Genomic DNA, 10,793 nt, shown 5'->3' with positions numbered 1-10,793 from the left:
GACGCCATGCCCGAGCCGCACCTTTCCCACAAAGGTCTGGAGGCCTGTACGCAGGAGCAGCCACAGCTGGCGGGCACGGGCACTCTGAGCCATGTTCTGCCACTGCGAGTTGTTGGTAAAAAGCTGTGGGGCCCGCTCCGAAAATGACGACTCTGCGAACCGGCAGTGGAAGTCATCACAGTGTGGTCTTGGGTCCCTAACTCTGGAGGTCGTGGGCAGCCAAGGGCCCTCCTCGGAGCCCTGCCCAGTTAGAAGACTGCCCAGGGAGCGTTGCATTCCCCGAGGACAGAACCTGTGCCTCAGTGAGCCCAGGCCACCTCACCCCTCTCTTCCTTGAGGAGCCCCGGGTCCGGGACTTCATAAATGTCGGTCTCATATGGCTCTTGGTCTACAATCAGGTAGTCGCCTCCTACTGTATACGGGTTGCTTTCATCCAACACTTTCGACTCCATTTCAAAACCGTTGGGTCCAGGCGGCTCAACCGCCCCTAAGACCGTTGCTAGGATACCAGCCGCAGCAGGCCCCGCCCTCGACGCAGGCCCCGCCCTGACGCCTTGTGAGTCTAGGTCCACACTAAGTCACAGAAACTTTTATTGGAAACAAACCAGCTGCAGCAAAGTGACACTCAGTGCACGCTGCCCAATGGGCAAGGTGGCGGGGTACAAGTGGGCAGATGACCCCTGGGACCACTTGCTGGGTCTCCGGCCCTTTAGGCTGGAGTGTGAAGGCCCAGGCCTGAGCCCACACAAAATACAAAAATAAACTCTGCGGTCCAGCAGCCCCTGCCTGTGTCAGTTTGTGGGAGCAGGGCAGTGGCTCTTCCCACCAGGCCCTGTGCTGTCTAGTCCAGCCACAGTGTGGGCAGCAGCAGCCTGTGGGGGTGAGTGGGCAGCCACAGGCTAGAGCCAAGGGCTAGGCAGGCATGGCCTAGGGTGGGCTGGTGCTGTGGCAGCGCCGGGACCTGGGCCCTCAGGTGGGCAGGTCCAGGCCCTGTTCGAAGCTGGGTGAAGCTAGGGCCTCTGCTTCTTCTCTTCACATACAGATCACCGGGACCCTGCACAAAGGGTGGCGTGCAGTGAGCTCTGAGGAGCCCACACCCAGAAGCCCAGGCAGAGCGGGCCCTGTCCTGCCCTGCCCACCCCAAGGTCCATGGAGGGAGGCTGCTGGGGCGATCTCACACCTGTCCTCTTCCATGGTTCCAGGCTCCTCAGGCCCACCCTCGCTGCCTCCACCTCCACTCTCTTCCTCCTCCTCCTCATCTTCCTCCCCGAGCTCCATGTCCAGCTCATTGCCTGCCTCCGAGGGAGTGTAGGTGGATCCACTGGGGGGAGGGGAGACCAGTCTTAAAATCGCCTGCCCCCAGCCTACTGCTGACTCCAGGGAGGATGTCCGAGAAGGAGAAAGTTAGGAATGGGGTGGGGAAAAGGTGTGTGGGCCAAACAGGGAGGTAGGGGACGGAGGGAGACAGGTGCCAGCCAACCTGATAGAGCGGCAGCTGAAGAAAACAATCCGTTTCAGCCGCTTGTTGTAGAAGAAGTAGTTGAAGGACCAGAGGCTGCCATCTTCCCCAAAAGGGTCTGAGTCCAAGTCTGGGTTGTAGCTGGGGCGGGGTGGGGGGTGAGACGTGGTGTGAGATCCCAGTGCCACGGAGACCCAGGACCCCCGCCCCATGCAGGGACGCCAGCCCACCTGTAGATGTCGCATTCAGCCAGGCAGATCTCCTCATCCACCGCGTTCCACAGTTGTGGCTTCAGGGCCTTGAAGTCCTCCCGGACAGCTGAGAACAGGCTGCAGTTGACTGCGTTCACCACCTAGGATGGTCACAGTCGGGGCTGACAAGGAGCCCGGCAGCAGGAATGAACCGGGCTGAGCACGCTAAGTTAGGGAGGACACCTGGGATGGCTGTGGGCCTGCAGGTCCCTTCCCCAGCCCCACCCTCACCCAGCTGAGGCTGGGCTCCCGGCTGAACTCATGGCTGCGGGCTGTGCTGAAGTCGTAGTCCGGCCGGAAGGACTCATTGAGCGTGGCAATCAGGTAGAAGAGGGTCTTGCGGCTGCACTTGTCGCTGAGGGGGCCCTCATCCTCGCCACCTTGGCTCTTACTCAGTCTGCACAGAGACAAGTGTCAGCCCCGTGCTGGCCCATTCGCCAGTCCCCTATAGGCAGGCCCTGCCCCTACTCACCTGCTGGGGCTGAGGCCTGAGGTCTGGGGTGGGGACAGAGCCTCCAGCACATGTGGCTGGCCCTCCTGGCAGAACTGCTTGAACATGTGCTTGTCGTCACCCGCCATCTTACACGAGTAGCTCTCAATCCTAGAGACGCAGGCAGGACCGTGGAGCATGCCACCTCCCATGCTCAACCAGAACCAGTGCAGAGTGGCCTCTAAGGGGCCAGCCCCCAGAGCCCCAACCTCACCTGCCAATGATATGTGCATCTCCCGTCTCCACGGTAAGCTGTGAGTTGATGGCCTCGAAGCTGGAGTTCTCCAGCAGCTTCATGTCCTCGGGAAGGGTTCTGTGCTCCAGGGGCTAGTGCTGCCTGAGGACGGAGATCAGTCCATGGGAATCTGGCCCGTGGGGTTCCACTTTCAGACCTCCTCGCAGTAAGAGGTGCTGCTGTAAACAACTTGGGCCCCTCCTGCAGCCTGCTTCCAGCCCTTCAGCACTGGCGGGAGAAACGGTAAGATCGGCAAGTCCAGGCCCAGCTCAGCTACACCTCCTGCACCTCACAGGAGTTCTTTGGCCAGGCTGGGGGACCCACCGGGGATCCTGCTAACCCCGAGGACGCTGGGTTAGTCTCTCCCTCAACACTCCCCATCCCACCAAGGAGAGCCCTGGGAGTCCGCGAAGGGGCGTGACTCCTGCAGTTTCCCTCCGGCAAGACAGAAAACCCGCTTCCGGTAAGGAACCAGGACATCTGGGGCTCGGCTCTGCCGTCGCCTGGACGCGGCGCTCTTCCCTGTTCTACAGACGGCTTTCTAGTGAGGGAGAGAGGAAACCCATGAGCTCCTCCGTTTTCCTTCTAAAGTAGGAGAGAAGGCGGAGAGAAGCCCTGAGGCCCCCGGAGTGTCGGCCAGACAGGCCGCTAGGGCGCCCCAGCGTCCGCCGGGTCTCGGGGGAAACCCCAGCCGGGGCGCACGAACTACGCGTCCCAGGCAGCCGTGCGCCTGGGGGTGCGCGCATGCGCGCCGGCGCGAAGCCCGCTGGGCACTGTAGTCCGGACAGCCCGGGTCGCCGCCGGGCACAGGGCGTACACCTACCTGCTTGCGCCGCGCTCAATCGGGCCGGGCCAGACTCGGCAGGGTCAGGTCGATGGGCGTCGATACGGCTGAAAAGGCGGGGTGGGCCTTGCGCGGCGCGGGCTTCTCAAGAACGGGCGGAGGCGCCGCGGCCTCCGCTCGGGCCGCACTGTATCCGGGGGAAGAAGCTCCGCTGCGACGTCCCGTTACTCCCGGCCCTGCCGGCCCCTGCGGACTGCCACCGCGACATAGCCTCGCCCCTGCACGGCGCCCTACTATCGCGACCGACTTGTCCGCCGACCGCCACAGAGGGCCCGAGCAAGCGAGCGAACGACCTCTGCCTCCCGAAGCCGGACAACAACAAGCGTCTGCCAGGTCCGGCCCCACGCGTCTGAATGGCCCGCTCCAGCCGTCGGAACCGGGGGCTCGCACAGTCATTGGGGGTGGCATCCGCCGCTCAGTCCCGATGTCCGCTCCTACTGGATACGACCCCTGTCCATCATCTTCTCCGGCCGTGCGAACCCTCCTCCCACCCTAGCGTTCATTGGCCGCGGCCCTCGAGGCCCCGCCCCAGTGGCTTCCCAGTTCCCCGGAGGGCCTAGTGGACTAGAGAGGCAACCGCGTGAGCGGCGGGAGGTGGGCTGCGGCCCAGAAGGGGCTCCGGAGTAGCGTTCGGCTTGGGAGTTAGATACTGGGTTCACAAGCACCGCCGAGCTCAGCCCCAACCCGAGCCTCTAGGGCCTTCCATTCGTGGCCGGTGCTGGCGTCTCTGACGCTCTGCCTGGAGTACAGGCGTCCAAGCCCAGCCTCACCCGCTTTTGTCGGGAGACCTTTGGGCCAAGCGCCATCGTGGGCGAAGCGGGAGCGGCAGAAGGCTCCGACGCTCGGGCAGCGCCCGGAACCCCGGGCTCGTGGTTACAGTTTCCGGCCGGTGTAGGCGTTCAACGACCTAAGGCCACGGAAGCGGGCTCGGGGGGGCAGTGCGGGGGCCGGACAGGAGATGGCGCCGCCGGCGGGCGGCACAGCCGCAGGCTCGGACCCTGGCTCGGCCGCCGTGCTCCTGGCCGTGCATGTCGCGGTGAGGCCGCTGGGCGCCGGCCTGGACGTGGCGGCCCAGCCGCGGAGGCTGCAGCTGAGTGCGGACCCCGAGCGACCAGGGCGCTTCCGGCTGGAAATGCTGGGCGCGGGCCCCGGGGCGGTGAGTGGGGCCGGCGGGGGCGCGCGGCCTGGCCACTGAGCCTGAAGCCAGGCTTTTCCGTTTGCTAGCCGCTTGCCGTTATCTTTTCCTTGCTTCTGTTTCCTTGTCTGTAAAATGGGGATAATGCTGGTACTTCCCTTTGTAGGATTACTGTGAGGGTTTCATAAAATAACACTAGTAAAAGGCTTAGGACGTTGTAAGTAGTCGACAAACGTTACCTTGTATTCCTTTGATTATCATGCAGTATATGCTGGGGGAGGCACTGAGCCTGGACTCTCCCTCTCCTCAGGTCATTTTGGAGTGGCCCTTGGAGTCAGTCTCCTACACAGTCCGAGGCCCCTGCCAGCATGAGCTGCAGCCTCCACCGGGAGGGCCTGGGACTCTCAGCCTGCACTTCGCCAACCCTCAGGAAGCTCAGCGGTGGGCAGCCCTAGTCCGAGATGCTACCGTGGAAGGACAGAATGGTCAGTGCCCTGGAGTGAAGATTCACCAGGCCGGGGCCAGTGTTTGTTCTGCAAGAGGGCAGGAGTAGCCCCAACCCCCCAGGCTTGGATGGGGGCAGTAATGGGGAAAGCTGAGCCCCTCTTGCCCGCTGCTGGGGTTTGGGAGCACTCCCAGGAGTAAGGAAGTAGAGAAAAGGAACAGAGACCGAAGGCAGTGCCAGACAGGTGTGGAGGGGCAGTGTATGCAGACCCTCAGGACCGGGGTGAGAAGACAAGACTATCAGAAGCGTGGAAGATACTCAGTGGGAGAGTGACAGGCTCAGATTCAAGTTTCTGAAAACTGGTGGAGCCTTGCATTCGTGTGAGTGATGCAGACAGGCCTGGAGGGAGGAAGGATGTTTCCAGAGATGCTTAGGAGAGGACTTGGCTGGATTTCCTGGAGGTTTGAATGGAAAAGTTAATGGTTGAGAAGCTGGAAGGAACAGACACTGCAGAGGGCCTGTTTGGGAGAGCATAGAAGTCAGGTTCTTAAAACATGTGGGAGGGAAAGGAGGTAGAAGGAGCTTGGGTTCTGAAGAGGAAAAGTTGGGGGTAGAAAAGGTCAACCAAGGTCACTAGAAGACAGAAACAAGGAGAGGGTCCGGCAGGCAGCCAGTGCATCAGGGAAGGAGTTCACAGATGCTACAGGTGAGCTGGTGAGCAAAAAGCACCTAGTGAGATGGAAGAGAGGTCCAGACAGCAGCATCTGCGGAGGGAGAAAGACACTTGCCTTTCATGCATACATTGGTTCGTTGGTTCACCACATGTGTATTCTGCACCTGTAGTAAGCACTCCTTCAAGGCCTTAGAGAGTCCAGGCAGGCCTGGTGCTGGGTGCTCGGGAGCCCTGCTTATGTGAGTGGGCAGATGGCTCAGAATATTGAAGCAAAGGAACTGCATCTGCACCACATGGGCAGGGCGTAAGTGGGAGGTAAGAAAGGGAGCCGGTTGCACGCTCAGGGCAAGCACCAGCTGGAGAGGGGTTGTTTGGAATGGGATCAGCCCAGAGTGCTCTGTGCTGATGGCAGAGCCAGGAGAGACGTCGGAGTTCCCTGGAAGGAGGCCACCTTGACTGCAGGACTCCTGGAGACTTCCGCTGGTTCTGCTGTGAGGCCCAGGGAGCTTCTTGGCTGGCTGAGAGGGCTTGTACAGGCCAAGAGAGGTGGCCCAGCCCCTGTGGAGGAGGGCTGCAGGTGGGACTGGGCAGCAAAGGAGGCCAGAAGGACTCCAGAGCCCAAGAAAGAGCCAAGTGCAACTCTGAGTGGAGTCAGCAGGGACCTCTGGGGTGTGCAAGGCCCAAGACTGGGCCAAGGCAAGGCCCTGGCATGGGCTGGGCTGAGCTAAGGAGGGAGGAGACAAAGGTACTGGAAGCCTGAGGTGAGACAGCAGAGGCCTTGGTGTGTACTCCGTGGGGGGCCAGATCTCAAAGAGACCACCAGCCCACCCCACATCTTTCCTCCTAGGTAGTGACAGCTTGCCCCCAGCCCTAGGCCCAGAAACGCGCCCTGTCTCCCCGCCCAGTCCCCTTGAAGTGCCCACACCCAAGGCCCCCAAGCCCAAGGTGGATCTTCCTTGGAGCCCTGGAGACTTGATGGAGAAAGGTAAAGGCAGGCGGCCGGAGGGGCTGGGGGAAGTAGCCAGTGTGGGGTTGCGATGGCTCTCTCTTCCCCTGCAGAAGAGCTGGCAGGGCGCCTGACCCGGGCCGTAGAGGGTGGGGATGAGAAGGGAGCAGCCCAAGCAGCAGCCATCCTGGCACAGCGTCATGTGGCCCTCAGGGTCCAGCTCCAGGAGGCCTACTTTCCTCCTGGCCCCATCAGGTAAGGCCTGGGACCTCTTTCTCACCCGGACCCCCAGGCCTCTCAGGTCCCCCATCCTTACCTGTGACCTCCATTCTGGCCCAGGCTCCAGGTCACAGTTGAAGACGCTGCGTCCTCTGCCCATGTCTCACTGCAGGTTCACCCCCACTGCACCATCAGGGCCCTCCAGGAGCAGGCGAGCACGTGGTCTGGGGAACCCGGGTGGGGGGTGGCGGGAGGCGGCCTGGGTGACACTCTGACACCCTGGCCCCAGGTGTTCTCAGAGTTTGGCTTCCCACCGGCCGTGCAGCGCTGGGTCATCGGGAGGTGCCTGTGTGTCCCTGAACACAGCCTCGCTTTCTATGGGGTCCAGCGGGATGGAGACCCTGCTTTCCTCTACCTGCTCTCAGCTCCCCGAGAAGCCCCAGGTCAGTCCTTGATTGGGGCGGGATGAGGAAGGTGGAGTGCAGCCCGCCATGGTCCCGAGTCTCACCCCCTCTGTCGCAGGACGCAGTCCTCAGCGTCCCCAGAAGGTGGATGGGGAACTAGGCCGCCTGTTCCCACAGTCACTGGGGCTGCCCCCAACCCCTAAGCCAACCAGCTCCAGCCTGCCCAGCCCCCTTCAGGTGCGCCGGGACTGGGCTGGGTGGCCTTGGCACTGTGGGTATTGAAAGCAGGTGAGCAGCAACCGTGTGCTCACCTCCCTAGCCCGGCTGGCCCTGCCCATCGTGCACCTTCATCAACGCCCCAAGCCGCCCCGGCTGTGAGATGTGCAGCACCCAGAGGCCCTGTGCTTGGGACCCCCTTCCCACAGCCTCCACCCAGCAGCTCCCAAAGGTACCAGGAGCAAAGGCGGGGAGGGGACAGGACAGAACAAGCAGAATGACCCATCTTCCCCTCCTTCCAGGTCACGCGGAGAGAGGATGGCCCTTCCCTTCCAGGCCCAAGGTCCCTGGACCCCCTCCTGAACCTCTCAGGGAACCTCTGCTGATTGCTCGCTGGAGTCATTAAAGACACTTCTGAGCCGGCCACATGCCCTTTCACTGTGCCTTCCTGCAGCCTGGGAGGATGGAGGGCAGACAGCCCTCTGAGAGGAACCCTGGCAGTCTTTGGTGGGTGGGGCCTTCCCAGTGGAGCCCAGGAGGCTACCGAAGAGCACACTTGGAATGCAGGTCGCAAGGCGTGGGGGCCTGGCACCCATTCCCCAGGTGCCAAGGGTGGGCAGGGCGCCCCCCATCTGCTGACCCCTGGGCTGGCCCTTCAGACACACACCCTGCCCTCCTCTTGGCGCTCACCCTCCCCACTCTGGCCGCCTCTCTAGGCTGCTCCCACCCTGCTGCCCCTCACACTCCCTGCTTGGGGACAAGAAAAACTCTGAAGCAAAGAGCCCTGGCCAGGGCCACAGGCCAGTGCCAAGAAGCACCGCCCTGGCCCTCCACCCACTAACAGGTCCATGGCTGTGTAAACCTGGCCACTCCCAGCCATCCTGTGGACTGCCAGGGGGGGCCATCCACTCAGAGATGGGGACCATTCTGTTTACAGCAAGCACCTCCAGCTGCCCAGCCAAGAGACCAGAAGCTCCTTCCACTGGCCTCTGCCTGCCTGTTTCTTGGCAGGGCTGAGAGCTGCCCGCCTCTCCCAGCCAGCCCCAGTCCTAGGATCAACTCCTGCAGCTCCTACTTGAGGCCAGCCTCTCCATGGTTGATATGCACCAGGGCCCCCTGCTGTCCTCAGGATGAAAGTCAAGTGGTTTTACTTGACTCTGATTACTGCAGCAGGGCTCAGGACCCCCTTTTCACCTGTGACCAAGTACTCGCCACTCTAATTAATGTTGCTATTTTCCAGTTCTCTGCTTCCTGTCCTATATTCAGTGCTGACTGGACTCTCAGCCAACAGTCCGTGCAGGGAAATCCTGACCACACTACACTGGGCACCCCCAGGAGCTCTCAGGGCAAGGGTCCCAGTCCCATCGTGTGTGTGTGTGTGTGTGTGTGTGTGTTTGTGCGCGCGCGCATGCACACACATGCATGCTAAGTTGCTTCAGTTGTGTCTGATTCTTGTGGCCCCATAGACTGTAGCCCGCCAGGCTCCTCTGTCCATGGGATTCTCCAGGCAAAAATACTGGAGTGGGTTGCCATGCCCTCCTACAGGGGATTTCCCCGACCCAGGGATTGAACCCTCATCTGGTGGGTCCTTTACCACTACCACCACTTGAGAAGCCCAGAGTCCCCTGCAAACTTATACTCCCATCACACAATAGTTCAGGTAGGTGTGTTGAGAAACTTAATTTATTTCCACAGTGGGCGCTGAACGATCTGGAACTGGAGCCCCAGCTCCTGCCCCTCCCCCTCTTGTCCCAGAGGAAGAGGGGCTTGGCCGGAGGGCTGCCTGAGACCTCAGCAGGCCCAGTGTGGCTCCCGGGCCTGAGGACCCTGAAGCTCAGGACAGCAAACAGACACCGGGTAGGGTCACTTGGGTGGCCGATAGGCCAGCTTTCGGCTCTTGAGGACTGACCACTTATGCCGCTTCATGGCGTAGACCAGGGGCAGAAGCAAGCCCATCATCAGCAGCATCTGGGGACGAGGCAGGCTCAGAGGAGGGAGGCAGAAAGAACCCCTGCTCAGCTCCCAGCCTGTCCCCAGGCCCACCGTGCCCCTCGGCCCAGTCCCTTCACCTTAAGCCCCATGCGTTTGCGATGGTCGTGTTCTGGTTCAGCTGCCCAGCGCAGGAAGGTACACACATCCTTGGCTACCTGGGACATGGTAGCTGGGGTGCCTGAGTCAAGGACAAGTGGTCTAAGGGCTGTCCGAGGGGGTCCCTGCCCAAAGCTTCAAAAGGGATGAGACCCAACCCTACCCCCAGTACACAGATGGTATGAATCTGACCATGGGTCATATGAATCTGACCCATGCTTCTCCATACACATACATAGTGCCCCAAACCAAGGAAGGGGCAAGGCCTCTTGGGGCAAGAAAACAGGGAAAGCAGAACCCAACTTGCCCATCCCCAGGGTGGGGGCCTCTCACCATCATCAAACTCCAAGACCTCATTGTAGATTGGAGGGGCCATGCCAATGGCCTGGCCAGGAAAATAAGGGTTGAAGTAGAGGCCTTCTCGCAGCGACACCCCAGTGGGCGGCTCACAGTAGCCGGTGAGCAAGGAAAAGACGTAGTCCTCACCACCGTGCCTGGGACCAGATTGGAGTGCCCTCAGCCTCTGGCCTGAGGTGGGCCTTCCTCACTCCCCACACCACCCTGCAGGCAGCCCCTTACCTAGCTCGCACGATGTAGCTGAGGTCAGGGGGCAGTGCTCCGTTGTTGGCTGCACGTGCAGCCTCGGGGTTGGGGTATGGTTTGGGGAAGTAGTCAGACAGCTTCCCTGGGCGCATGAACATCTCCCCATCTTCATTGGGGCCGTCCTGAACCTCCACCTGCCACCGAGAGACCCATCACAACCCTGCTGTCCAGCACAGCAGGAGCCCCAATACTTGGGTCCTTTGCATGCCCGGTGCCCACCTCCTCAGCCAGCGCCTTGGCTTCATCCTCTGTGTAGCACACGCCCACCAGGTGGCGGTAGGCCACATAGTCCATGCTGTGGCAGGAGGAGCACACCTGCTTGTACACCTGGAAACCCCTCCGGATGCTGGAGAGAGAGACAGGGTTAGGGGCGCCAAGGATTCCACCCCACCCGGTCCACCCATAAACTCCCCCAGCCAGCCACACACCTGGTGTGGTCCAGGGAGGAGAGGAGGCCACGGTGGGACCACGGATAGCTGGGAGGGTGCAGCTCCAGGTCACTAGCACTCACGGCAGAATGCAGAGCCACTGCCAGCCCTGCACCCCCTGCCGCCAGCATGCCCAGCGCTGACAGAATCACTTTCCGGCCCCGGGACAGGCCAGACTTCGACGACAACGACACTGCCTGCAAGAGTCCCGCTCAGCGCCTTTCAGAACACCACCCAGCCCTACCTGTGGATCTGACTCTCATGCACCCAACACCGGCCACCTCGCGCGCCACTGCCCTCCCCGCCGCGGACCCCTCGACCCGCTCTGTCCCCGAGGAGGAGATGTGAGGCGTGATC

The 10,793-nt window shown here is 61.7% G+C and overlaps 4 protein-coding genes across 6 annotated transcripts in view; 1 reads left to right on the top strand and 3 right to left on the bottom strand.

Moving 5' to 3' along the window:
* Positions 1–452, bottom strand: part of LOC104991629 (WD repeat-containing protein KIAA1875-like) — a 6,246-nt gene extending 5,794 nt beyond the window's left edge. Inside the window, exons 1-2 of the mRNA XM_010844187.1 lie at positions 323–452; positions 22–152 (exon numbers count right to left, since the gene is read on the bottom strand). Coding sequence (XP_010842489.1) covers positions 22–152; positions 323–452 — 261 coding nt within the window. The remainder of the gene's footprint in view (positions 1–21; positions 153–322) is intronic.
* Positions 453–567: 115 nt separating this feature from the next.
* MAF1 (MAF1 homolog (S. cerevisiae)) lies at positions 568–3,607 on the bottom strand. Of its 3 annotated transcripts, none has more exons than XM_010844076.1 (8): positions 3,259–3,568; positions 2,415–2,537; positions 2,183–2,311; positions 1,942–2,107; positions 1,690–1,811; positions 1,481–1,600; positions 1,181–1,321; positions 568–1,054 (listed from the first exon to the last, which is right to left on the bottom strand). In XM_010844076.1, exons 2-8 carry the CDS (start codon positions 2,495–2,497, stop codon positions 1,033–1,035), a joined length of 783 nt encoding a protein of 260 aa, XP_010842378.1. In that variant the 5' UTR covers positions 2,498–2,537; positions 3,259–3,568; the 3' UTR covers positions 568–1,032. The 3 variants fall into 3 exon arrangements, with proteins under 3 accessions (XP_010842378.1, XP_010842388.1, XP_010842398.1); XM_010844086.1 differs by having other exon boundaries at positions 2,415–2,663; positions 3,259–3,347; XM_010844096.1 differs by lacking the exon at positions 1,181–1,321 and having other exon boundaries at positions 3,259–3,607.
* Positions 3,608–3,793: 186 nt separating this feature from the next.
* SHARPIN (SHANK-associated RH domain interactor) lies at positions 3,794–7,741 on the top strand. Its single transcript, XM_010844105.1, has 9 exons — positions 3,794–4,435; positions 4,725–4,899; positions 6,380–6,517; positions 6,592–6,733; positions 6,818–6,908; positions 6,987–7,140; positions 7,220–7,338; positions 7,421–7,549; positions 7,620–7,741. Exons 1-9 carry the CDS (start codon positions 4,238–4,240, stop codon positions 7,701–7,703), a joined length of 1,230 nt encoding a protein of 409 aa, XP_010842407.1. The 5' UTR covers positions 3,794–4,237; the 3' UTR covers positions 7,704–7,741.
* A 1,231-nt stretch (positions 7,742–8,972) lies between these two features.
* Positions 8,973–10,699, bottom strand: LOC104991620 (cytochrome c1, heme protein, mitochondrial). The gene is made up of 7 exons (XM_010844175.1): positions 10,694–10,699; positions 10,437–10,633; positions 10,228–10,354; positions 9,985–10,142; positions 9,739–9,899; positions 9,387–9,487; positions 8,973–9,285 (listed from the first exon to the last, which is right to left on the bottom strand). The coding sequence occupies exons 1-7, from the start codon at positions 10,697–10,699 to the stop codon at positions 9,181–9,183; spliced, it is 855 nt and encodes a 284-aa protein (XP_010842477.1). The 3' UTR covers positions 8,973–9,180.
* Positions 10,700–10,793: the final 94 nt, after the last annotated feature.

Source organism: Bison bison, unplaced genomic scaffold (genome assembly GCF_000754665.1).
Source record: "Bison bison bison isolate TAMUID 2011002044 unplaced genomic scaffold, Bison_UMD1.0 scf7180017847889, whole genome shotgun sequence".
Taxonomy (NCBI): domain Eukaryota; kingdom Metazoa; phylum Chordata; class Mammalia; order Artiodactyla; family Bovidae; genus Bison; species Bison bison.
Note: the sequence above shows the minus strand (reverse complement) of the source record. Positions and strands in the feature narration are given on the sequence as shown.